This window comes from Eschscholzia californica, unplaced genomic scaffold (assembly GCF_041429995.1).
Source record: "Eschscholzia californica isolate CP2 unplaced genomic scaffold, dmEscCali1.0.p SCAF_3, whole genome shotgun sequence".
NCBI classification, from domain to species: Eukaryota; Viridiplantae; Streptophyta; class Magnoliopsida; order Ranunculales; family Papaveraceae; genus Eschscholzia; species Eschscholzia californica.
In genome coordinates, this window is record NW_028238420.1 from 46,573,768 (window position 1) to 46,600,106 (window position 26,339).

The following is a 26,339-nucleotide window of genomic DNA, read 5'->3' on the forward strand; positions in this document are numbered from 1 at the left end:
GCTCATTGTTCTATTGAGGTAGTCTATTGTTTTCTTTGTAAGTCAAATCTAAAAATCTAATGGGATGTTTGAATGGACTATATAATGATTAGGGAAGATTTGTTTGTGTATGACTGATAATATCGGATTCGTGATTTCTGACTCATAATATTTGTTTTGTAGTCTTTGTCACGTTTGAATAGCTAATTTTGATTCATTTGAGTCGAGTAAATCAAGTTCAAATAGTTGGAAAATCATGTTCTCTCGGTTGAATATAAATGTTTACAAACTTGGTCATGTGAGGTAGAACGAGTGTTTTTTCATTGCATGTATCTTTTTGTGTTGTAAAACAAATATGTTGTCAAATTATATAGTCAAACTTGGGAGGTATTAATCACTCTGTTATTCTATATATGATTTCATTCGCGGAGAAACTGAAAACCAAGTATATGAGGCGAATACTTGTGTATTTGCGTCTCAAAAGATTATGTCTATAGTACATTCTCATCTCATTCTTGTTGGTATACTTTATGCACATTTTACGTATAATCCTCGCGAATAACATTGTTATATTCTTAGTATCTGAAACAATTACAATAGTAGTAAAAATAACCAAGGACATGTCACATGTGATATAAGGGTAATTAGTTGACGATGAACTTCGTTTTTTTTTTTTGTGTTATTGGCAATGAATTTCGTTTTTTTTTTTGTTGACAATGAATTTCACTTGTTACAGAAAAAAAAAAAGTTACTGATCATCTTTTAACCCCACTTACTTCCATCATATCTAAATATATATATTTAGAGAATCTTATTTATCATGTGGCAGACACATAATGTTGTAATCAGAAGTAATCTCACCCACTTTCAAAAATTAACAAAAATTAGACGGTCATCGTGTTCATTACATCTCCATGATGCATCTATGCCTTGTAACGACTAACGTAGACCGTAGTCTAATTTTCGAAAAAATGAAAAATAAACAATAAAAGTGGAAATAAAATGGGGTCGTGCCCTTGTTAGACAACCGCACTTTTATATGGGAAGGGACATGAAATACAATAACAAGCTTTTTCACCTTTTTCATTATATAATTTCATCTGTTGACATGGAAAGTATATAATGTGGCTGGAAATGTTATGTTAAAGTTAATTTCAAGTACTATGAGTTGTAAAGAATTCAGATTCAGGACCTAAGTTTTGCCCCTGGTTGAACTCTTAATTTACAGGCAGGTATATCTCTTGTAGAATGTCTTTCTAACTAGTGACCACTAACCATGAATTCATCTGATAATAGACTAGAGTCCATACATTGTTCTTTGCCTTATGAAGTGTTATTTGTGATTCTCAACAACAAAAAAAGAAAGTGTTATTTGTGGGTTTGGTTATTAGAACTTTATATAAGTTATTGTTAACACAAAAAATAATATATAAGATTCTAATTTATCATACACGTATCTCAGTGAATTTTGAATTTCATATAAAAGATCCAACAACAAAAAATAAAATTTACCTCTTAAATTTCCCACTAAGAATTCAAAATCATTTTTTGTATTAGAGACATAAATTGATGTTAATCTTTAATTCGACTATTCCAAAAAGAACATGAAGAAAGATAGTACCGGAGAAGTTGATATTTGTGTAGTTATCTATATTGGTTTATTCTCAATAATTGAGATTATATATATAATTGGTGTTGATGATAACCCTCACAAAACATGATTTGATAGGTAGATTAAAATCTAATTAGAGTTGAGACAAAATAGTTAAAAGCACTAAAAGATAAACACTATTTTGTGTTATTGTATGATTTGTCCCATGACTCAATGGACAAACATGATTACTTGATCTTTAATTGTAATTCACGCTTTGAGTAGGGCAACTAAAGATGAATATAAGCAAACATAACTATACCTACCCATTATAATAATTTCATAAAATATGAAGTAATTGAATGAGACAATTAGAAAGATAAAAAAGAAAAGAATACTGAGTAAGGTGATACCTAATGATTATAATAATTCTTACAAAAATATATTAGAATTGATTGTTTTATATATAGATATATTTCTTCATGAACTTTGTCTGTGTCTAATAATACAATAGTGTATATCAAATATACGCCGAAAAATTTAATAAAAATTATGTAGTTCAAAACTAGTATTTGAAACTCTATAATTTAAACAAATATTTTCAAACTTTAGTTGTCACATGAGTACTTTAACTAATAACCCATATTATAACAATTTTTGCATGCTAAAGATTTTTATTTGGTACATCCTTAATCCATACACAATTTTTTTTTATCATACTTGAATAATTTAATTTAGGTAGGCACAACCATATACCCATACGAAAATTTTTTTAACCTTTTCCCGTTTAGACATACAAAAGCCATTCACAAAAATTATTTAGTGATCATATTTTGAAATGGTATCTCTATAATTTCGATGAGAGCAAAATTAGGTTCTATGTCTAGGTCCCCAACATAATTTTAGAGGTATTTTAAGCAAATAAACTATAAATTCTATAGAAGCGGATTTTAGTAATGAACTCTCTAAAAGAAGGTAAAGATAAGTACTATTATGTGTACTGTTTTTTTCGAATAGGTCACTAGTTTAATGGAGTAGTTCACACCATTGTTAGAAAAGAAAATATTTGATCTTTCTTTTATTTAAATAGTATAAAAGTTACCAAGTATCGTCTATCACTATATTGTGATGAGCAAGGAGGAGAATTTCAATTCTCATCTTGATGGCCTCATCTATCATATTTTGAATTTTTTTAGACGGGAATCTGAAATATGAATAAGCTCTAGGTGAAATTTGTTGGGTTACCTGAAGATTTCGAACAAATATTTGTATCAATGTATGTATATCTGCTAATAAGACAAATCAGAATGTGATAAAAAAAAGATTGTTTTAAAGTCTAAATTTAACACTTGCAATACTCAAACTATGTATGTTACAAGGATCGCTTTTGATTACAGTTTCTATAATATAGTCTATAGGGGCTAGCAATGATGATACCTTATTATTATTTACACGCGACCAAATTGGGAGGGTGGGTTTGCGATTTCAATTTTGAATCAGAATATAATTCATTGTCCATTTTGGTATACCAACAGGGGTGGCCCTGGGCCAAAGCGAACAAAGCATCGCTTCGGGCCACCGGCTTTTAGGGGCCACCAAGACGCTAATTTCTTTACAAAATATATAAGAAGTCCAACTCTCTAAGAAAATTATAAGGGCCTCATTTAACAAATGTTAAGTAAAAAAGGGCCACCAAATTTGATGATCTTTAAATGAATGGTGGACCCAACAGTTTGTTTGACTAATGAAACAAAAATGTTTTTTAAATTTCCAAATCTTGAAATCTCAATATCCTTTCCTTTCTTCAAGCTAAAGTGCCAAACCAGACTGTTTATTCAATTTCTAGAAACAAAGTCTATTGTTTTGTTGTTGTAAGTTGTTCAATTTCAAAAGCGCAAAAAAATATTTTGTTTTATGTTTAAAAAGTTAAACTCAGAAGATGATAGTGATTTGAGAGATTTACGTGGTCGCCTTGAAACCTTTTTCAAGCATAATGAATCATATGACATAGACAGACTAGTCTTATTTTCTGAACTGAAAGTGTTGAAGCGTCTTTTACCAAATGAGGTCAAAAGACCAATTGAAGTGCTAGATTTTTTGAAAGATCTGAAAGGTTGTTACCCGAACACATTAGTTTCTTATAGAATTATGTTAACGATATCAGTTTGCCTCTGCAAAAAGAAGTTTTTCTAAGTTGAAGTTGATTAAGTCTTATATTCGATCTACTATGTCGCAAGAAATGTTGAACGGGTTTGCTATATTATCTATTGAGAAGGATATGACTGACAGTCTTGATTATTCGACAATTATTAGTAACTTTGCATCGAAAAATTTAAGAAGACCAAAATTTCATTGATTGTAATTATCAAAAAAACTATTTTGTTATATATAAATATGATGAAAATATTTTGCGGTACTTACGATTTTCATGTAGTACATTTATACGTTTTGCAATTTGATAGAAGGGGCCACATTTTCAGACCTCGCTTCGGGCCACCGAAAAGTCAGGGCCGGCCTTGTATACCAAGCTATTCCAAGACATGATTGGTTCGACTTAATAATCAATAATATAATCCCGTACTCGTGAGCTTAAATGTGAATATCTAAAACGAAAAAAATATGAACTGCTTAGGTTTGGGGTGTCACACTGATACTAGAGTCGAAGACGGCTCGTAGCTGAGGGTGGGGACTATGATAGTCCTTCGCGAATCTTGTGGGCTTGGACCCAAGTGTCTAAATCCTGAACAATATCCACAACGCTCATGTTAGGGGCAGTCTGAAATTTGTGACCCCTCCAGAGAGTGGCAAGTGGCAACTCACTATTACCAAATTTCTTGAAAAAGGTTCAACCTTTTTGCTCTTTTCACAGGGTTTAATACCTCTGTATCTCTCAATTTCTCGAAGAGGGAGAGAGAGAGAGAGAGAATGAGATCGAAGAGTTTGTGATCATTTATTAGGGTTTCGAATTTAATCCGTGAATCAGTCAGCACAAAACTATGGCCGATTGGTGCCAATGTTGTCTAGCATTTCATTTAAAGTTCTTAAATTTCCTTCAAACTTTTATTGGAGTTTCAATAATAATTTACTCAGTATGGATTTTAAATCGATGGAACAATCATAATCATATTCGTCCACCTATGGCTCCGTCTCCTCAATCCTCAGCTGTTCTTTTGACGATGAATTCTGACAATGTGGATACAGTTAGGGCTCAATTGAATCACAATCTTCATTGGAAGCTCGCAGTTGGACTCGTTTCTGGTCTGGATGATGAATTTCAATTTGGGTTGAACAACCTTCCTAATCCATGGTTAGTTAGAGTTTCAATTGTTTGTTCATTAGGGTTTTTGTTTGATAATTGTTGTCATTCTACTTTTTTTTTAATTTTTTTTTATATTATTTGCTTTGTCAATCAATTTCTTTGGTGGGTTTCATTTTCTGCTTTCTGTTTATGATTTTGGTTGTTTTAGATTTGGTACATTCACCTAAAGAGTTAGGGAAGAATATCTCTGGATGTTTATCTTCTTCTAATTACTGTTGTTATAAGATTATATTCCTGGTTATCTGCCATTCTGAGCAATTATGACATGATATCGAAATTACTCTTAATGGTGAGGATATGATAGGGGCAACTTGTTGCCTGTTGACTTAGCTTATGATGTATTGCTAGTTTGTAGTTTCATTACATCCAAGAGGCGTATTGGTGTGAGATAATCCCACATTGCTTGAGAGAGTATCCGGAGCCTGGGCCTTAGGTGCCTGCTAAAGCTTAGTAAGTGTCGAGGCCTCCAGGTGTAGAACAAAATCTCACATCACGGTGGGTGGTGGCTAAGTGAGGACAAAATCAAACCTGTGAAGGGCCCCACGGTGTCGTCGCGTACTCTAATGGGTAGAGCGAGTCATGTATCTGTGACTCTTTGCCAATGTCTTTGTCTTTCGGGTGGGCTCGTGGAGCCTTCGCTAGAAGCAAAACCTTGTACCTGCTGAACGCGGGCCTGGGTGTCAAAAGCGGGGACGACATTGATAACTGCTTAGGCTTGGGATGTTACAGGGTGGGCCTACAGTCGAGTAATGTTGATAGCAAGAATGTGTATGATTTTTTATGTATTGATTTGTGATTGTTGTTATGACAGGTTCATCTACACACTTATGGGAGTTGGGATTCTGATATGTTCAATTACTTTCATTGGTCATGTTGCAACTGAAGCAATCAATGGCTGTTGCCTATGCTTTGTATCCTACTTTCGGAGTGCTTCATTTTTTGTATTTCTATTTATCATATTGGTAACTCAAATGGTTTCGTATACAAACTCGGAAAAGTTGAAATGAAATAAACATGTTTGGGTTAGAGATGGTGATTTTAATGAATTTGTACGTCATCCATACAAATATACAGTATATTGTAATTGTTTAGATCTCTTTCCTTAACCTCTTAATGGCATCAGTACTCTATACTTAATACAATATTTCTGTTAATCGAAGCTTCTATGGTGGCTTTTCTTGTGCTTGACAAACGGTGGGAAAAGGTTAGTTCATACAACGACTGCTCAATTTCCGACTTCTTTTAGAGGATTTATCGCAGGGTATGGATTTTGATTGTGCATTTCTACTGCAGGAACTCCCAATTGATCCGACTGGAGAACTGGATAGCCTTCGATCATTTATTGAGGAAAATATAGATGTATGCAAGTGGGTCGGAATTGTTGTGGTCATAATTCAGGTACTTCTTTTCTCTTATACCAAGGATATCGAGTCATTTAGAAACCTAAGAAGCCATTTCGTCTTTTTTTATATAACACTCTGACCTCTTGGTTATGCACTAATGTTGTATGACGCTACAAAGTACAGACCACACCTTTGTTAACTTTCAAATTCAATCCTAGTAGTCCTCCGTGATGGGATAAAATCCTTGAATCAGCCCCAAGTTGGGAACTTGGGAGTTTGGATAAGAATGCAATGACAACGAAAACATTGTATCCATACAGAATAAATTATTAAGTCTCTTGTTTACGAAGGACATCGAAATTATTCAGTACACCTCGTATATTGCTTATAATATATGGCTTTCATACACCAGGCTCTCTCTTTACTACTAGCACTGCTTCTAAGAGGGTTAGTTTCTACGAGAGATCCTGAAGACTATGAAAGTGATGAAGATTACAAAGTTATTAGGGGTAGAACTCGGCAGCCACTTCTAAATCCTCAACTAAGCCACAGTTTTGCTTCGACCTCAATAGACGGCAAAACTCATTCTGATATATGGAGCAATAGAATTAGAGACAAGGTATGATATTTGAGGTATGCTCAGTTACCTTTGAGTTCAAAATATAGTAATGATTGGATTTTGCGTTTACGATTCTGAAATCAGATTTTTTTCTGCTCCAGTATGGTTTGTATTCAGAAGAAGCTAAAGTATAATTTGTTGGATTTGAATGCAACTGTGAGTACAACAAGCAGTGACGACCGAACAAAATGTTCTATTGATAGTGTATGCAGGTCTGATAGAGTAAGCTTTCGGAGTTCTCGTTCGGCTGTTTTCAATCTTTATTCTTGCATTTCCTGATTCGGGAAGAAGAAGAAGCTAGGTTTTGTAAGTGTATGGGTGGATAAAATGTGTTAAATAGATTCGTTAACGAACGAACTGGATCGTATTAATATAGTCATTGTATGATAATTCATGTCCATTTATAAATGTGAAATCGTCTGGTCTCAGTTCTTATCTTAATGAAGATTGGAGACCAATATTGGGTATTTGGTAATTAGAATAAGTACATACACACCAAATCCCTTTGGTCAGATAGGGCCTATAAAATTTCACATTGATAATAGAGTCCTAAGAAGAGTTCAAGATCACTTTTGGGTTTTACATGACTCAATTAAAGGCAACCCAAAATCACATCATTTTTAAATCCTATACAAATGATAGGGAACTTTTTTCCTTCGGATTTTCCAGAAAAAGGTTTCCAAAATGAAAAGAAGATTTGAGAGTGATAACATTAATCTAATTAGCCACATCCAGAATCCCAAGCATGAAGTTCATTGGCAATCTCAAGTTCATCTCAAGAAAATCCACGATAGCAAAAATCAGTTTAATAGAGTGAAATTTAACTACATAAACCGGAAATTTAATATGCCAGCTGACAAGCTTGCGAAGCGAGCAAGAAAGAAGAATAAATCTGAATCTTGGCATAAAATACCTTTCTTTCTTATTTCTATGTACTGTAATAACACTTTGGTTTATTAATTTGATCCGAACACCTTAACAAAAAAAAAAGCAACAAAGAGAGAACACAATTATAAAGTAAAAAAATTTGCCAGACAATATGCGTACTGAAAAAAATCGGGTTTTCAAAGTTCAATTATCTATATCACCTTTTTCGTACTTTTATCTGCTCATTGCACGGTCTACAAAGCAAAAGCCCCACCACGAGGGTTGTTTTTCTCTCGACTGTACTCGGCTTGTCGAAATAGAATTACCTTTCCTTAAGGTAGCCGGGCATTAAAAGTTGTAAGTAGGAGAATGATATAATAGACTCTAATATAAAGCAGTTGTATAAGGATCCAACTATCCATAGAACGATATATAAAAAATAGTTGTATAGGGCTTGAAATAACCATATAAAGGAATGTTGAATGTCCCACATGGGAGAAATTTCATTTGTTTGGGTGGTATCATTGGGTCAAATCCTTGGTAGTGGGGTTCTTAGTCTTCTTTGGAAAGCATATTGATATTTGAGAAAAAAAAATCTATTCCATTTGAGAGTTATGAGTTTTAATAATACATTCCATGTGCACCCAAAAGCTGATATGAATGTAGGGCTATGTTCATTAATCTAATAGTGGGTGTAGTAACTACTCTTGAATCAAGGTCCCCTCCATCCCAACTCCCACCCCACTAGGAAGAGTTAGGTTAGATGGGGTCTTAACCTTACAAGGAGGAACATAAATATAGGAATGAGGATTCCAACATTCATTACACCCACCACCACCAACAACCACCACCCACCACCACCACCATAATTGCAATTTTACCTACTCTTACCACCATCCACCACCCTCCACCACTTTTACATGGTTTGTTTGACAAGATATCAAGATTCATTCCTTTCTTACTCCTCATTCCTAGAGTCAATTAAGTGGAGATGTGTTGGCTAAAACCAATGGGATTGGGATTTAAAAATGTGATGGAAATCCAACTCCTATTCTAATACCATCACTATATCTCTTGGTTTTGATGGAAAGATCCTTTGAGGGTCTGAAATTCCAAATAGTGTCCCCATGTTCATACATCATACATGTTCCCAAAATTGTACTTCTTATAGTTTTTTTTGTTGTTTATCAACCCAATTTTCTTGGGAGTGCAAATTATGTTTAAGAATTAGTAGTTGTCTAGTTTGACTACAAAGTACCATTTTTCTTTGTAATTGTCAAATTTACACCTAGATTCAGTTCTCAAGCACATCTACATGGTATTTTCGATATTTTGATGCGGATAGTTATACATAAGTTGGCCGCATCCCGGTGCCCACACGAAACTTGAATCTGGAGTCTCTTGAAGATTGAACTGACTCAAGACAGATTTCAGATCGATGGTTTTGCCTGATTCGTGATGTTTGACTAATTGAAAAGTTGATTCGGGTAGATTCTGAGTCTATTTGATTCATACCAGTCAAATTGAAGTAAAATAAGCAGAGGCAATACAAGAAGATATCTCATATAAACAGAAAGTGAAAGCAGACCTTTAGAATTAATAATAACAGTTTGGTATCTAAACAAAAAGAAAGATTTACATGCAAACTTAAGTGATTAGAAACCAAGAAGGAAAAAAACTCAAACATCAAACATGGCAAATACATTCTCGATTATGACGATGATAACAGTAAGAATCAGTGAAAGGTAAACACAAATAGTTGAAGAAGGAAAGCCGAAATGAAAAAGCCTTGTTTTTTTCTAACACAATTGGCTTGTCAATTCAAATAGAGACTCATCGACAAGCTCGTCCAGCACTTTTCCTTCAATATATTTCCCAATATCGTCTAGTTCTAATCGCATAAGTTCAATCCACCCTGTTCCCAATACCTCCTTCCTCACCACTCTCTCCACTTCGAGGGTGCTGATATCTTCTTCATATTCAATCGAGTAACACTTTCGTTCGCTTGATAACCAGTCCTTCACTCGGCTCCATACTTCTTCGACAGACACTGATTCACCTATCGAGAGGGTGTTTGCCGAATTGCTTGACATTCTTGTCCATAAACTTGTTTCTGACCCACAACCCATGATATCTATCAGTGCAGAATTCACATAGTCGAACAAAAGTTTTTGAGTTGATCTTCGTTTTCTGCATTTTGTGCCTTGCCATTGTTCTTTATTTCCTCTCTGACTGAAAAGTTGTTCCAACAATGAGGGGTCTAATGGGTTTTCGGCTGAATGCCATCTGGTAAAGACTACATCATAATGGAAATTCGAATCGAAGGCTATCGATGAGAGTAAAGATTGGACAAACAGATAACATTCTTGTTCTTCTTCTGCTTCAGTGAGGGGAGGAGTGGAGTTAAGGGGGTCCGGTGTGGCTACTTCTGAACATGAATCATCCCATGATAGGGATCTTGCTAATGATCCAATCCGCGGAGATTTGGAAATTAAATTGGATTTAAGTGAGTGAAGATGCATCGATTTATCTGTCGAAGGAAAACAAACCAAGATTAACACGGCATGATCCGAAAGCCAATAGCCTGTGAATATGTTAAATTTTTTTGGAACAAGAACTAGGAACTTTCTAGCTGAATCTGTTCAATTAAGACTGTAATCCACTTACCTTGGAGTTCTGACTTGATGTTATCACAGGATGAGGGAGTTGTATTAAGATCATCTTCGTATTGTCTTTCGAGCACTGATATAGGACTTGGCTGGTCCTGGGCCTCATTTAGGTTTTCTGGTATCCAAGGTTTAGCTACACCAAATTCAGCCTATAGAAACGAAAGAAAAACCTTCAGAGTATTCTCATTGATATTCAACAAAACAAATGCACCTATTCATTAATCGCAATTTGACATATTATGTAAAGAGTCCGACTGTCCGAGGATATTCGGAATAGAAGTGAGTTGGTTCCCAACATGGAGAAAGGTGCAATCTCAACAAGGAGAAAATCCTCAATCGACATACTTCGGAAGTTGAAAATATGTGAACTGAATTAATTAATGACAGGAATATCAAAGAAAATACCTCATTAGACGAAGTGCTGTGTTTTGGTTCTATAATGATAGAGGGAGAAAGATTCTTGGTACATTGTTCTCCAGGATTCTGTGACGACACTCCTTCAACGGAGATATTCACATCAAACTGAGGAACAATGTCATCTATAGGGGAAGACTGCTTTGAAGCATCTGGTTGTTCAGCAATGGCTGACTGAATTTGATCCTCACCACCAATCACAGGAGATGGATTTGACTTCTCTTTACTTGGTTTTCTGTTTCTTGAGAAAAATAAACTAGAAACTTTCCCTTTGAAATATGATTTTCCACTTTTCGATTTACACATTTCCTTGGCAGCATTGGCCTTACCAGACTCCATATTAGAAACTTCGTTACTCTGTTTGGACACGTTTGTTGCAGACAAAAGTGGAAGAGATTTTGATCGTAATAGATTCTTAGGAGAATCTTTGGAATCTTCATCTTTGCCCCTAATATTCGACAAAGATGATAATGCAGAATTCAGCTCTTGTTCACCTCCACAAGATTTGCTAGTTGGAAAATTATGTCCTCGATCAACCTTAACTTCACTAGATATTGTTGCCTTCTTAGTATCAGAAATAGCCAGCATCTCACCTAACGTACTAGAGCTTCTTCGGCCTTGTCTTTGCTCTTGACCAATTCTGTTTGAAGCTACCATTGCCCACCTTTCTGATAACCTTTTCTTTGCTTCCCGGCAAACCGATGATTCAGGAGAAAAAGATGGTCTACTGAAAGAGGACGACGAGTATGGACTAGCAAACCTATTGACGTAGTCCCATGAATACCTTGAAGTTGGTGTTACGGCTTCTGAGTCGGAGAGGTTTCCACCCTCTACGAACTCATTTTCTGATCTATTGAAGGAACTCTCATCACCAACATATCCGTTCGAAAATACAGAAGAATGCACAGTATCATCCTGCTGACTGTCCACAATTTGACGCATTTGCTCTGTGATTTCCTTAGCAACTTCCCTTGAAGATCTTGTCTCATCATTATCCAGTTCTTCATATAAATCCTTATTAGTATGAGGCTGTCTTGGTGAGGACGGACAGGATGAAATCACAGCTTCCATGTCATGAATCTTCCCGGGATTAGGCTTTAGGACCACTATTCGTGTTGGTTGAGCAGAATTATCGCTGTTATGATTGATAAAAGGAGGTCTCCGTCCAGGTCGGTTTTTGTCCCAGGCATCTGTTTCGTCTAACCTATTTTGTTTCTTCATCTGTTCTCCTCTGTTCCTTTCAAATCCCACATATTCATTATCCTCCACTGTCCTAGACGGTTTAAGTACTGTAATACGTTTTGTTTGAGGAGGCGGAGGAATCGACGGTAGTTCATACAAATTTTGTGAGAACAAGGAATTTGGTTCTTGCAAAAACTTGAGGAATAAATCTTTGTTTGAGCTCAAAACCTCCAATGCATCTTGGAATTCCTTAGACTGCCGAAGTTTTTCATTTGTGGATAAACGTTTTGCTTCGATGAACTTCTGACGAACTAGGGCCATTTTCTTCTCATTTAGTTGTTCATTACCTTTCACCCTTTGGTGTGCTTTATTTTTAACATCACTAGCTTGTGGAGAACTTCGCCAAACTTCATAAACATCTTTATATTCTAGATGTTCTTTCTCACGTGGAATTGGCTCATCCAAGAATTCATTTTCTTGTGGCATGTATTTATATGGACTCACTGATCCAGGCCGATAACCTTTGGACGGGCTTTTCTGCGCCGTTGTGTTTGGTTGCAGCTCCGGGAGGGCATCAAGGCCCATCAATTTGGCAACCACACTGCGTGGATTTTGCTTCGACTCCGTTTCTTTTGACATTTCTTGAGCTATAAGCATCTTCATGGGGGTTCCATTAGATTTGTTGTTTGAAGAAGACCTAACCAAATCACAAACTACCTGCATTATAAGTTGAGATATAAATCAGTACCCACACCTCATGTGATTCAGGATGTTAACAATCAAAACATTATATATACATAAGAGAATCTGTTTTCGCTTACTGGCTTGCCGTCTATCTGATTTCTAACGCGATTGAGACCATTTCTGTTACCCTTAGAAGATAGAGAACCTGATAAGTCATAATCAACCAGTAAAGAAAAAGTATACACATTTTAGTTGAACTTATAAGAGATTTATACCAAATAATAGTCACTAACAACCTCAAGTATCGAACGAACGTAAAAAACGACAAGGTCCTTCAAACCCCTACTTCTAATCACTTCATAAATGTGTCAACTCTCTCAAATCTACATACTAGTATAGGAATACTCATTAGCTCTTAAAATCCAATTTTAAGACCTAGAATGAGATACTCAGACATGGGATTAAAGCAAAAAAGAGAAAAAAAAACGAGGAAACTCTCACCATTTTGATGTTCCTTATCTGTGAGAAGCTTGTTTCCTGTCATACCAGGTCCAAAATCAAAAAGGTTAATCATCCTTCCCATGCATCCTGGGAATGGCTTATCAAGATCTCCTCCTCTTTTATTCTGAATACTATTCATATTAACACCTAAAGAAAAGGGAAACCCTAAAATTATAAGTACAAGTAAGACTTCAAATTTCAACAATTACTAAGAACTTAAGCTTTAGAACAACTAACAAGCTTAATTAACCTAAATTAAAATCCACCAACTAAACTACATTCATCAAAGAAAACTGAAAATTTGATTAAACATAATTTGAATGGATAATACCTTAAAAAGATCAGCTTTTTTTTTAAAGATAGAAGATAAGAAATGAAAAGAAACCCACAAACCACAAGATTGAAACAAAAAAAGGAGGAATTTTTATAAGTACAGACTCTGATATTTTTTAATCAAACTAAAAAGGCTGCTATTATTCCCCCTGAAAAATGGAAATCAGAAGAATATGGGAATCTGATTGAAATCGATTAATCCAAAATCAAGATCGAGAAATGAAAGAAAAAGAGAAAAGAGTAGAGCTGAAAAAGTGAAACAAAATTGAAAACACAAGACAAAAAGGGAAAACTTTTAGAGAGAGAAAGAGAGAATGATAAGACATTAGAACTCACTTTGTTTGAATCGATCTCGAAGAAGTGACCTGTGAAATGTCGTCGGAATCTGACATTCCGGTGCATCCGTATAAAGGGGGGAAGGGAATAATATCTGCCGGATAATTACCGGTGTACGGTCGTAATCGGAACTGGAAAATCCTGTTTTTTTTTTTTTTTTTTTAAGAAAGTTGCAGGAAAAAAGTGAGTTTTTTTTTTTGTCACTCACACCGACTTCACGGACTTGAAAACAAAAGGATTATTCGCTGTCATTCATTTATACGAGAGAGCTGAAATTATTATGATGACACACAAAATTTAGAGAGAGAAAGAGATCTTCTGGAGTTTAATGTGAATGGGATAGCAAACCAGACAACACCCTATAGACAGAGATAGTATTCATGAATCGGTTGTTAAGCTGAGTTAACTCAAATAACTCGTTACTCAGCTGGACCGAGTTAACTCAAATAACTCTTTGGAGTGAAAATGGCAGCCCGAACCCCCCACATGAGCGGCTCTTAGAGCAACTCCAATGGCAGTATGTCTTAGACCGAAAAAACCATTTTTTCATCCAAAATTTTCAGCCTTAGCACAGCCTCAAAAATTCAGCTCCAACCCCAACTTCTCTTGAGGCCGAAAATTTGTTGGGATATTTTATAGGGGCTCCTCATTTTTGTTAAAAGGCCTCCCCTAGGTGATAATTTAACAAGTAAAATAGTTCATGAGGAGGCCTTTTAACAAAATTGGGGAGGCCTTATAAAACTTCCCAAATTTGTTTATGTGGAAAATGCGTGTGTGGCGTTTTTGTTGGTGTGCGAGAAACGTATGTGATTTTGTGTATATACAAAACACGTGTTTGAACTATTTTCGAAATAATTTTTTTCCAAGGTTGAAAAATTATCTAGAGACCCACACTTTCGTCCAATGTATTTTAATTATTAATGTGAAAGTTTTTTTAGAGTTGAAAAAAAAATCAAAACTAATTACATTAAAAAAAAACAAAATAAAAATAAAAATAGGAGAAGATCTTGGCCGTTGGATTATCCAACGACCAAGATCAACCCAACATGACCATTGGGTCCCCAACGGTCATGTTGGGGACTGCTTCAGTCCGCCCCAGCCGACTGCCGTTGGAGGGCCTGACTGAGGCAAAATATTTGAATTTTTGGCTTCAGCCAGACCCGCGTTGGAGTTGCTCTTACTAAGCTAAACCGAATAAAAAAAACATCGAGAAAATGTTTCATTATACAAAATTTTGAATGGTAAAAAAAAGTTTAGAATGTTTTCATTCCTTCCAAATATAACCCACCCAATATTTTCTTTTCAGATTTTTCTTCATCTTCCCCTCTCCCACCTCCACCCCATCAATTCTGGAGAGCTCTACCATCAACTCCGACAAGTTTCACCACCAACTCCGACGAAATCCTCTTCCTCTCTCTCTCTCTTCTTCCTTCTTCATTTTCTCTTCTCTTTCCCCCCTCTCTTTTCTCGTTTTAAGTCCTAGCGAAAGGGAAAACCCCTTCGCCGGAACCTCGTCTGGTTTTCTAAACGAAGAGTCATCTCGAAAACCAGACGAGGGTGCTTCGTCTAGATCTGGTGCTTCCAGATCCAGATGACCCTCATCTTCAAACCAAACGAAGGATTCCGGCAAATGGACTCTCCCCTTCGCCGAAACTTAGAGATAGATAGAGTGGAAAACATGGAGACCAATGGAGAGAGAGAGAGAGAGAGAGAGAGCTATAATTGTCGGCGGTCCTCTGCCGCCGGACTGAAAAAAGGGTGTGTTTAGCTTACGTCTTTTGTGTATTCCACCATGTACTCCGAAACTTCTCGTAATTTCTGAAAACACTGACCAAAATTAATGGTAAAATACGTCAGACTCACATTTTCCTATAGCAATATTATTTGTGTATAATACAAACACTACCTCATAACAAATACTAATGTAGGCGATAAGAAATGAAGAAAATATTACATAATATCATGAAGTGAGACTTACACGCCATAAAAAACAACTGGTGCACCAACAAAAATATACTGTGCAAGTGATGACTTTTTGACGATTCAAAACTCCATTTTCTAGACTTGTCCCAAATTTATTTTGTCACTAGGCATTATTAAGCTTTGTTCTCTGGATCTTTTGTCCAAGGACCCTTTATATTTTCTTTTTGAATATCATAGTTTTATATAAAGTTGTGTTAGACTTTTCATATGAGTCTTTGTAGATTATTATGGTGTGTAAAAGTTGGATTGAATAACCCCTAAAGAACAAAATAAAGAATTTTCATCAATACCATTTAAAGAAACTAAGCTAGTGAAGAAAAAGAAGAAAAAACACTAGTAGAATAAATTTGATGGCAAAATAGTGCTATTATTTTAAATTTCTAACAAGATAATTTTTTTTTTTGATGAAATGCTAACAAGATAATTGATCAACATAGTTCTTTATATCTCTCATCAAAAAAAAAAACATAGTTCTTTATATCTCTCATCGAAAAAAAAAACATAGTTCTTTATATTATATAAATGTGTAGTATTACATTGCTAGGAGTATGAAAGTGTCACAACAACAAAAAATATGACGTTAACAAATTTAGATTGTTGTCATTTGTCAAAAGAGGCAGTAGAAAAAACATAGAAAAAGAAAGAAAGAATCATTTGTTTGATTAACATATAAGATTTCTTAAACAGTTAACATCAAAAAGCGACAAAAGTAATACTGTTATATTAAGCTTTACTTATTTATACGAATATTGAATATTGATAATGATAATATATTATATGAACCAACGTCTATATTTGTATTTAACATAATGGTCATGCAACTTGACAACCTTAATTTATTCTCAAATGTGAGTTAATGTTTTAAAAACATTCTAAGCTCTGGATTATGAATAAATATATCCTATATTAATATGTTTTTACTAGAAAGAAGAAATCTTATTTTTATTACTCAGTAGTTTAGAATTCACATGAGTCGATTGGGTTCCAAGTTGGCTCAACAAAGATTTGTCCGTTACACCGAGTTAGACTAGGTCACTCGGCCAAGACAAATTCTTTTGATGGATTAATTGCAATCTACAAATGTTAGAATTTAAAGGAGTTTGAGAATACCCGGATTGATACTGTAGATCATCATCTGATGAAAAATCAGACGACAAAGCAATCTTAGCCGTCAATAATACAGAACTGATTTGATAATGATTTTGACTTATAAGAGGCCAATTTGGTAGGAGGCAGCCAGTGATTCTGATTGGTGCTTATGAAATGGATCTCATAAAAGAGGTGGTTGAAATGTTAGTGATTGATCAATGGTTGGCTAATCGTAGGGTCCATCAATGATTTTTATGATGATTAATTGTACCAAAGGTTTACCATTAGCCCACTTCTAATATCATTACCCTTTCCAACAAAAAAAAAAGTTCGAATATCATTATCAAGAGTACATATATAACAAATGAGATGGGGATGCTATGACATTTGTCTTAGTTATCAACCTCATCTTCTTTACGTGATGTGGTCTATGATTAATAAAAGATCATTATGTGTAGAAGTCCAATTTTGTTAAGCAAAAGTCATCCTATCCCCATAGGATGAAGTGTATTTGTATTGAAGAAATTGATTAGCATACTCAAATTACATGGTACTACTCCTATTGTGTTTGATAACATTGTCTACTCAAGTTGTCTTCTCTAGTCATTATGCAATGTAATCAGATAACTAAAGCTCGCTTAACGTATTTAACAAAATGAATGGTGTTCTAAGAAAATGAATAATAGTTTTTTTCCTCTTCTCATCCTAAAGGTCTTTTGACAAAAAAAAAAAAAAATTCTCCAAGGTCATGGATTTGAGTCCTAGTTAAGATAGTACATGTCCAAAACTTATTCACTGATATTATAAACCAATAAATAAAGAGGTCAATTCCGTTTTGGCCCCCGATTTGTGACCAACTCGCCGTTTTGGCCCCCTAAAGATACCTTCACCGGAATAGAGAAAGGAGGGAGAGAAGATGAGAGAAAAAAGAGGAAGAAGAGAGAGAAAGGAGAAAGAAGAGAGAGAAAGGAGGAAGAAGAGATAGAGAAAGAATTTTTTTTTTCTTAATAAACCGGCAACATTCTGTCGGAGATGAAGGGTGAGGTGGAGAGGAGGTGGTGTGATGGAGGAGCGATTAAATGAGGCGGACAAACAAAAAGAAAAAATATAAAATTTTAGATGAGGCGGACAAACAAAAAGAAAAAATATAAAATTACAGAAATGCCATCGGGGTAGAATTGGAGGGTTGGATAAAATTAGAGGTCAAATAGAAATTTTTTGAGGCCAAAACGGACTGCCGGACACTTATGACAACCAAAACGGTGAGTTAATCACAAATCAGAGGCTAAAACGAAATTAACCCACAAATAAAGGTAGTATAGATAGACTTTATAACCCCTTAGGAGAGCCTTAAAGAGTCCTGGTCTAGCAGATATAGTAGTTAATGTTTTTATTAAATTATTCTATTTGAACTTCAAGATGCACCTAATTTTTTATATTGATAAAGACATCATCAAGCCACAATTTACTATTGTTCATGTTGTGTGGTCATGAATTTTCTCATCCCAAAAGCTAGCTTAAAAGACAAAGTTTTCCGTAAAGTGATCGGCCACCACCAACCAATGTGGGATTATCCTTATAATCCCCCATTCACAAATTAGCTTTTAACTTCAATATAATATTATCCTCGGCTGTGATATCAATACGGAATCATCTTGGATTTTTTTTTTTTCCTTTTTTTGTTCAAAGCATCTTAGATTCCTCTCACCCCAAAACTTTTCCTTGACATATGAGATGACCACTTGCTTATTTCACAACTAATAAAAAAATGATAGAAGATGCTATAAATTTTTTTATCATCTGTATAGACGTAAAAAGAAATTAGCTGTCTATTAAGAGTGAAAAAAAATGCACCAACCAAGATAAAAAGAAAGGTGACTCGAAAATGAAAATCGTTAATTTTGTGTAGATCTGAAGTAGACTTCAATTTGTAATCTCTTCTAGCGCCAGTCTAAAGTCTAACTCATCTAATTTTACGAGGGAATAGCAATAGATGCCGACACAAAAGTATGGACTATCGTGGAAGTAGATAGAGAGTGGTTGGACCACCACATCTCATTCTCACATTCTTATGCTTTATTTTCTCCTCCTCCTTCAATTATCATTTTTCTTTGTTTCTCATACCTACTATGTTCCTACCTATAAATTAAAACAAACAATCATATAATATATAAGTATTTCTTAATACCAACCTAATTACTCTTACACCAAAGTCTTAAATCATGCAAAAACGTGACTTAACCAGTTAGATTAAGGAGTGATTTTTTCTAATTAATTACTCATATCTCGAGAAAAACACTAGTCGACAGATGGTAACAAGTTCCAACAATTTCATTAGATTTTTGATAAGATTTCTCTCTATACACCTGCAAAATGCACGTGATATACTTTTAACTAATCATTTTTCGCCATTTTCAACAAAAAAAAAATCATTTTTCGCCACGTTAGTGACACAGTAAACCATACCCGTTAAACTTTATCCTAATCACAGAAATGATATTTTAGTTCTACCTAATAAAACCAAAGTTAAGTGGTCAAATGGATATTTTTCCTAGTGGAAATGTATGATAGATCATGCTTCTTGATTAACCCTACATATACAAGACTTATGTCATTCTATGAGTTCTTTTTTTTTTTCATGTAATCCAAGACCACAAATAAATGACATTGTGGTGTCAACGGGACTCCGACCTTAGGGTTTTGTTCGTGTAAGATGTCAGTAGCCCTGAATCGTGCAAACTTCTAACTTATTACTCTTAACTATAAACCTAGGAAAATAATGGTTTAGCTCTTCCTAATATGTCTTTTTCTTATTGAAAAAAATGAAAAAAACATTTATGCTAATATTTTAGGAAGACCACATGGACCATATTTAAGAGACCATTTATGATTGAAAAAACAAGGTGGACATATTTCTCTTCTACATGAGAAGATGACATTCTTCTCCAACTTTAATGAGCTTTTCGTTGCACCTCCAGTTTCTCACCCTTGGATTCAAGGATCACTTTCATGACTATTACGAAGCAAGTTCTGGTTGATTTTATATTGAATTGGTTCACTAACAAAATAACATTCTTCATCTACATTTTGAACAGTTTTTTCTTCATAGGTTTCACAGTAAGTTTTGGTTCTAATCTCAATTTATCAATTCATAGCAACCTATTTGATGTATATATACAACTAAGAATTAGAAATATAGGATAACCAACATACCTACGACACTTTCAACAAAAAAAAAAAAAAAAAACATACCTACGACACTTTGTAAGTGTTAGGGTTGGTGTTTGAAGGTGAGAATCATTGCAAAATGATCTTTGAAGTTGAACTTAGTCCGACGAGAATCTTCGTGTTCGTTTCTCCTGGATGGTCTGAAACAAAATAACAGTCATTTATCAAGAAATCAAAAGACATGTCTAGAGAGTAATAGATCAAAACAAAATGTAAGAATCCATGAAACAAACAGATCAAACTGAAAGGTAAAAAGATACGAAAAAGTGTAAGAATCATGAAGCAATTGTTTAAAATTATGAGTACCTAATAATGACTCTCCGACCCATACCTGACGTTTTCAAGCACAAAAAGAACTCACCAATCAAATAGAGAGCGAAAAAATGGTATCCGTACGTCTACTCATCCTCACTAAAATCATGTGAGATACCGACTGATCTTTCCCAGCAAGTGTTGTCAACCAACAGCGGATAGGCTACTTCTTTGTTCAGAGAAACGTTGAAACCAATGGATGGATAACCATAGTTAAAGGCATCTTCGATAAACTCGGAACTGTTTGATATATGGTTTGAACTGTCCAGCAACATATTAGTTTCGTTACCGATAAGTGAGTAAGGACATAAACGCTTCGTATCTTGCATAAGAAGTTGTAGGTCAAATAGCATGGACGAGCGATAATCTCCAAAGGAAACAGCTTCGGAAAAGTCTTTCAATCCAGAATCAAAGTTGAGATCGGAGGAAGGTAGTTGGAGTGTATCTGAACTCGGGTAAATAACTTCCTTGGAAATGCCCAATACTCTACTTTTACCACCATAAGGAGAGCGAGAGATACTTCGCCAGTTATAATCGTCACTTGACCTGATATTTTCTGCCAGAGTAAAACAGTTTTGGTTATATGACAAGTTCAGAGGAAGATGATCTGAGACCACAACTTTATAATTCCTGTCATCAAGAACTTGACTTCTAATATAGGTTTCTGAGCAAAGGTCCAGTAAAGGATAATCTGGAGCATTATCCATAGCAAGAACAGACGGAGAGCCAAACTCCGCAGCATCGAACTTATGGTTCAGAGTCTTCCGGGTAACACCTTCCCATATTCTCCAAGTGGGATTTATATTCATTACTGTACTGGGAGAAGAACTGCCGAAATCTTCTGTACTTTCCAAATTATTATCGTTACCGCCCAACAGAAAAGTGCATCCTTTATTTCCAAATACAAATTCATTTGCATCATGCAGTTGAACCAACTCTTTGAAACTTGAGTTATTATTGAAGCCAAGAGATTTCTCAGAATAGTCCCAAAACGACGATACATGATCCTGGACTGAGCAACCCAATCTGGGCTGCGATGGTGTGTCCTGCAATGCAAGATTTTCCCATCGGTCGAATGAGAATTCTGTACCTTGGTGGTTTCTACTGAAACTCGATCGAGTGTTTAAAAGCAAATCTGTTGTTTTTCTATCATCTAAAAGTCTTTCAAAACGCTTGTTAGCATGGCCAGTTAACAGAGAATCACTATCCTCCTTATCTGATAGTGAGAGAATGGTCTTTCTTGACTTGTTAGACCAACACCTTGGTGAACCATCCTCAGTGTATCTCCCAGCAAAAGGTGAGATGAACTTCGTATTTAGAACTTGGGGACGCTCCTTGATGTCAATATCAGACTTAGAAGAAACAGGCAACTGAAACTTGATGTTCAAGTCTTGGGGTGTTTCCTTTCCATTCATGCAACTCTGCAACATAATCATGTTTTCTTTTACAAAGATCCTGTACTAATGAAATGCATAATATAAAAAACAAAATCAACAATTACCGTTGGTTACAATTTTAAAGATGTTGTCTGTAAGATACAACCAGAATAAACCGCGGAAATTGGAAGGTTTTTAAGAAGTTTATGAACATACACTGGTTGCAATTTCCTGGGTGTCAGGGACTAACCGCTGAAGGAGCACTTGTATCAAATCATACCTGCGCAAATTCCTGTCAAACTATATACGAGACAAAGTAAACAGAAGAATCTTAGATATGGAGCTGACCCGTTTGCCTTGTACTGGTTACTATCAATCGACAAGGCTTCCAAAGCCCACTGGAGTAATTTCTGTCTCTTGGTCGAAAAGATTTCCGAGTTTCTAGTATGGAGCCCTGAAATTTTGACACGGAATTGTCATTGTTCAACAAGAAAAATATTTTACAGTAGTAGATATAAAGTACGATCATAAGGGTACCTATGAAATATGAATCCAATATTGAATTAGTAGGTATTACAGATTTGAGAATTTAAAAGAAAGTTAAAATTTATATTTAGCAAAAAGAACGAATATAAAAATATCATAACGGTGACCTCTGTGCACAGAGGAAGAACATTTACAAATGATCAGAACAAAGTAATCCATATGGTAGGGGGATTCCTCCAAAAGCAAAACATGGAGAGACTCAATGGAGGGGTATGCTCAATCTTGTGAAAATTTTGAGTGAAATTAGGCAATGTGAGATATTAGATATGAAATTTCAAGGTCAAGTCCAGGGACAAAGCGGATGTAGCTTGAAACTTTGTTTTCGGGTGTTACATGAGTTACTCGGAAATGTACATACTTGCTACTTGTCTAATGGCGAAGGTCCCTAAACTCAATCTTTCAATTTTACATAGAGACAGAAGGAAGAGAAAAAGAGAAAGCCAATATGGAGCCTTCCACGGAAACATTGTCATCATATTCGATGTAGTTGACGAATAGATACTTCAAAAATATACCGCATCAGAAATGTAGGTCATTTTAAAAGAGAAGTGCACAAGGGTGTTAAGATCTCTCGTGGTAGTAGATACCTGAGTTCCTTGGGTCCCCACGTGGTAAATGTGATGAATTGAGTTTAACAGGAGTAGGGGTAACCTTATCGATAGGGAACAAGCACATCTTCTCAAAATTTGCTTCAGTCGTGCTGGACTCTGCATTGGATAAATTGTAACCAAACATCAAGAAAAGTTATTTGTGTCCAACAATACAATCTAAGTCACCCCAAAAGATGAGAATGAAATAATAGGCTATTTGTAGAATCATCCAACATGATCTCCACCCATAACCTTCTCACTAGACTAGCCAATTAGGTAAACATACAAGAACCAAAACTAGTTTTGTTGAGGAACTTACCACCAGCAGAGCTTTTTGTTTCAAATTTCTCCAACGCATTGTCCAATTTAGTTTGTGTATAGGACTGGAAATTATGACCAGCATCCTTGCGAAGTTTCTTGTAGAAGGCGTACTCAGAAGTTTTTGGTTCTTCAACTGCATGTTACCTCCTCATTAGAAAAAGTGGCAGCAAAATGGAACATCGGATGATCATAATCCATCGGCATCGTAAACAGTTTAACCAAACCGAAGAATAAGATTCCACAGAATGCGTGTATACAAAAGAAAACTTACAACTAGAAGGAAGTTTCCCCTTGGAAGGAAGTGAACAATGACCCGGTTCGGAATGTAATGTACAAACATTATCAGTATCATCAAAACGTACTCTTTTTGCTCTCTTCATATCTACAAGAAACAATATATTTAGCAAGCAATACAAGTTAAGCATTGTTAGCAGAATTTGAGCCAACATGGCTGAATTTGTAAACCCACAATCAAGAATTTTTTTTTATTTTCTCATTGTCTGTTACCCCGCTCGTCTAAATCAAATGGACCAAAATCTACCCGAATCGGCTACCCTAATGAGTCAGACAAACAACATTCTGAATCTGATTCGCGCCAATCCAGACCTCAAAGTGTAAGAATTCAGATCTGACTTGGAGAAATAAAAAACACTACTCGGGTTTTTTTTTGACAAAAATAGGCAATATTAATGAAGGTGTTGAGAGAGCACCAAGAAGAGAAACAAAATTTAGGTTTAACATTTAAATCATCAAGACTTATTCAAATCTAGATTGCCGGAGATCAAAACAAAGGATTATCTACACACAAAAAAATTAGGTCTCCGATTATACCTCTACTTGTTAATGCCCTAATATCACATTAGATATAGTGACAAGAACATTCATCTATTTTATCAATTCAAAGAAGAGATTTGCATTAATTGTATAAATTCAGATAAGAAAATACAGTAAGAATCAACAATATCAGTATAAAAACAAGAGATTGAAGTTTCAGTGAGAAAGAGAACCTGGCATCCTTTCACGAGAAACCCTAGAATTTAACCCATTCGTAGACATTCTGATTTCATTTGAACTTTTCAGTGAAGTTCTTCGAATTTGAAGTTGTTCTTTATCCAGAATTCTTGATTTCTTTTTCCCTATATCCATGAATAGCTAACTTTTTCGCTTCTCCGAAAATGGCGCCTTCTTTTTCACGGGAAATTAGAGTGGGAAAATTGAACCGCTTTTTTTTTTGACATATTACCGTTTGTAACAGCCAAAACCATCTTTCGGAACAGAAAATTGAAAACGTTAAATGACGATGAAACAGAGGGCCAGGATCCTACTATCAGCCATCAGGCACCAATGTTTTGCTCACGCACACAATCTGACAGAATCAAAATGGGTTAATTCCATTTTGGCCCCCTAAAGATGACCAACTCACCAAAATGGCCTCCTAAAGATGTCCAGCTTTTAATTTGGTCCCCTTTTTTGTTTTTCCGTCCAGTCTTCTGTTAAACGTTTGTGACTCATCATTTTTGTACCCAATTTACCCTTCTGTCTAAAGAATCTTGTTAGCCCAAAATCTTAAAGTCCCAATGCTATTTATTATTAGTCAAATCTTATCTTCAAATCAAATTAACTTTTTAATTTTTAAAATATTTTCATAACTTTTCTTCTCTCCATTCACATCAACTCCATTAATTGGCAAGAAAACCATCTCTCCATCCCCATCAACAACCCTCCATTAAAATTCTAAAAGCTTAAAAACACTAACTGTACAAAAAAATCTAGAGAAAGAGGGAAAGAAAAACACTTAATTAATCTAGATAAGAAAAGCTAAGAAAATATTTTAAAAATTAAAAAATTAGTTTGATTTGAAGATAAAGATTTAACTTATAATAAATAGCATTGGGACTTTAAGATTTGGGGCTAACAAGATTCTTTAGTCAGAAGGGTAAATTGGGTACAAAAATGATGCATCACTAACGTCTAACAGAAGTCTGGACGAAAAAACAAAGAAGGGGGCCAAATTAGAAGCTAGACATCTTTAGGGGGCCATTTTGGTGAGTTGATCATCTTTAGGGGGCAATTAACCCATCAAATATTGCAGTATTTTGAAAAGGTCGGTGTTACGGGGAAATAAAGAAATTTCCTGGGGTGTGGAGTTTTAGGTGGAAACAAAAAAAAAAATAGATTTTTTTGTTTCCCTCAAACAACCAAATCATTTTCATTTTCTTATTCCTTTCACCTACCATCTCCGGCGACTTCCATAATCTCCGACAACTTCCACCATTTCCGGCGACAAATTTTTTTTCTCCTCCTCTCATCTCCGGCGAAAGGGAGGAGCCCCTTCGCCGGAGCTCGTCTGGTGTGCAACCAGACGAGTCTGGTTTCTTCAAACCACATCCCGTCTAGTTTGAAGAAACCAACCTCGTCTGGTTGTACACCAGACGAGCTCCGGCGAAGGGGCTCCTCCCCTTCAACCGGAGACAGAAAAGAAAGAGAGAAAAAAAAGGGAGAGAAGAAAGAGAAAGAGAAGAGAGCGAGACAAAAAAAAGAAAAGAGAGAAAGATAAGAGAGAGAGAAAAGGGGGATAGAGTAGGGATGTCAACGGGGCGGGTTTGGGACGGTTTATCCCCTTCCCAACTCCGTCCCATTAGCAAACGGGTTTTACCATTACTGTCCCAATAATTAGTCGGGGTGGATATTCAATTACCATACCCGTCCCAATTAAAAATTGCTAAACCATTACCGCCCCGCCTCGCCCCGCCCCGTTTAATATAACATGAGTCGGGTCAGGTCGGGTTCAAACAAAATATTTTGTGTTTTGTTTCACAAAAGTTATTTTAGTTTGAAGTAACATAACAATGCTTAACAAAATTTTATAAGACTTTGAGTTTATCAATCATAAACATTACAACTACTTAAATAATATAAAACATAACATAGTTAAATTGATAATATAAGATTAAAGTTTTAGAAACATAACCTTAAATAAAACATATATTTAATATATATTCTAATCGGTTCGGGGCGGAGTTTTACTATCTAATACCAAACCCGTCCCGAACCCGA

General features: G+C 35.4%; 2 protein-coding genes and 1 pseudogene across 14 annotated transcripts; 1 reads left to right on the forward strand and 2 right to left on the reverse strand.

The window, feature by feature from the left end:
- The first annotated feature begins 4,428 nt into the window (after positions 1-4,428).
- Positions 4,429-7,279, forward strand: LOC147550923 (tetraspanin-18-like; annotated as a pseudogene). Its single transcript, XR_015238286.1, has 6 exons — positions 4,429-4,877; positions 5,701-5,800; positions 6,013-6,093; positions 6,183-6,287; positions 6,645-6,851; positions 6,953-7,279. The product of XR_015238286.1 is annotated as a tetraspanin-18-like (transcript).
- A 2,005-nt stretch (positions 7,280-9,284) lies between these two features.
- LOC147550924 (uncharacterized) lies at positions 9,285-14,435 on the reverse strand. The gene is made up of 6 exons (XM_086672050.1): positions 13,838-14,435; positions 13,169-13,315; positions 12,805-12,872; positions 10,793-12,700; positions 10,386-10,536; positions 9,285-10,248 (listed from the first exon to the last, which is right to left on the reverse strand). Exons 2-6 carry the CDS (start codon positions 13,305-13,307, stop codon positions 9,518-9,520), a joined length of 2,997 nt encoding a protein of 998 aa, XP_086528176.1. The 5' UTR covers positions 13,308-13,315; positions 13,838-14,435; the 3' UTR covers positions 9,285-9,517.
- Positions 14,042-24,618, reverse strand: LOC147550925 (uncharacterized). Of its 12 annotated transcripts, none has more exons than XR_015238713.1 (9): positions 24,290-24,618; positions 23,554-23,664; positions 23,281-23,415; positions 22,959-23,078; positions 22,174-22,279; positions 22,042-22,105; positions 20,499-21,870; positions 20,162-20,277; positions 14,042-15,664 (listed from the first exon to the last, which is right to left on the reverse strand). XR_015238713.1 is itself a non-coding variant. In XM_086672051.1 (8 exons), the coding sequence occupies exons 1-7, from the start codon at positions 24,426-24,428 to the stop codon at positions 20,536-20,538; spliced, it is 2,010 nt and encodes a 669-aa protein (XP_086528177.1). In that variant the 5' UTR covers positions 24,429-24,618; the 3' UTR covers positions 19,929-20,277; positions 20,499-20,535. The 12 variants fall into 12 exon arrangements, 1 of the variants encoding a protein (XP_086528177.1); XR_015238710.1 differs by lacking the exon at positions 14,042-15,664 and adding an exon at positions 18,671-19,048; XR_015238715.1 differs by lacking the exon at positions 14,042-15,664 and adding an exon at positions 18,671-19,048 and having other exon boundaries at positions 20,469-21,870.
- Positions 24,619-26,339: the final 1,721 nt, after the last annotated feature.